The 730-nt window shown below is 69.3% G+C and overlaps 1 protein-coding gene across 1 annotated transcript in view; it reads left to right on the top strand.

Annotated features, from left to right (window-relative positions):
- LOC104624428 (T-cell activation Rho GTPase-activating protein-like) overlaps positions 1-730 on the top strand; it is a gene marked incomplete at both ends in the record, with an annotated part of 3,345 nt that overhangs the window by 1,357 nt on the left and 1,258 nt on the right. Inside the window, 2 exons of the mRNA XM_010291792.1 lie at positions 422-488; positions 566-701. Of these exons, the coding sequence (XP_010290094.1) occupies positions 422-488; positions 566-701 (203 nt within the window). The remainder of the gene's footprint in view (positions 1-421; positions 489-565; positions 702-730) is intronic.

Genomic DNA, 730 nt, shown 5'->3' with positions numbered 1-730 from the left:
TTGTGCCGCGGGGGCCGGGAGAGGCTGCTGAAAGGCCAGGCAGGGGTGAGAATGGCTGCCTTCCCCCCGCCTCTGGCTGTGCCAGGGTGCCAGGGCAGTGTGGCGAGTGGGGTGAGCTTGTGCGGGAGGGAGGGAGGGAAGGAGGAAGGGAGGGTGCGGTGGTGCCACTCAGGCAGCGGGGAGGGTTGGGGGGGCACCAGGACCTTGCCACTCAGGCAGCGGAGAGGGTTGGGGGGCCACCAGGACCTCCGGCACGTCCCCGCTGGTGTCGCTGGGAGGAAACCTGCCGTGTGGGGCAGAGAGCCCGGGAGGGCCGAGGGTCCCAGCTGTGCCACGCTCAGGCTGCCGGTGCCGGCTGGCAGCTCGCCGGTGGCCCTTTCTGCTGCGGGGCTGCTCTCTAAGCACGGCCTGGTTCTTGCAGGCTGACCCCAAGCAAGGACCTCCAACGGTGCCGTCGAGCAACGGAGGGGGACTTTGCCGCTCAGCAGGTGAGTCTTGGAAGGACAGGCAACCTCCTGCGATGCGTTGGGCTGTGCTCACTTGTCCCTTGAGTGTCACCATGCAGGTCGGGCAGCCCAAGGGAGGACGTCAGCTGGAGGAGCAAGGACACCCGCTGGGCAGCGGCCGCTGGACGTGGTTGTGCGGGGACTCGCAGCCTCTGCTGCTGCCCGTGGCTTGGAGGAGGGCAGGGCGAGGGCTGGGCCAGGCTGTCCCGATGGCATGCCGGCTC

The sequence above is a fragment of the Phaethon lepturus genome, unplaced genomic scaffold (assembly GCF_000687285.1).
Source record: "Phaethon lepturus isolate BGI_N335 unplaced genomic scaffold, ASM68728v1 scaffold18287, whole genome shotgun sequence".
Classification (NCBI taxonomy): Eukaryota; Metazoa; Chordata; class Aves; order Phaethontiformes; family Phaethontidae; genus Phaethon; species Phaethon lepturus.
The sequence above is the reverse complement of the archived record's forward strand: the minus strand, read 5'-3'. Positions and strand labels throughout refer to the sequence as shown.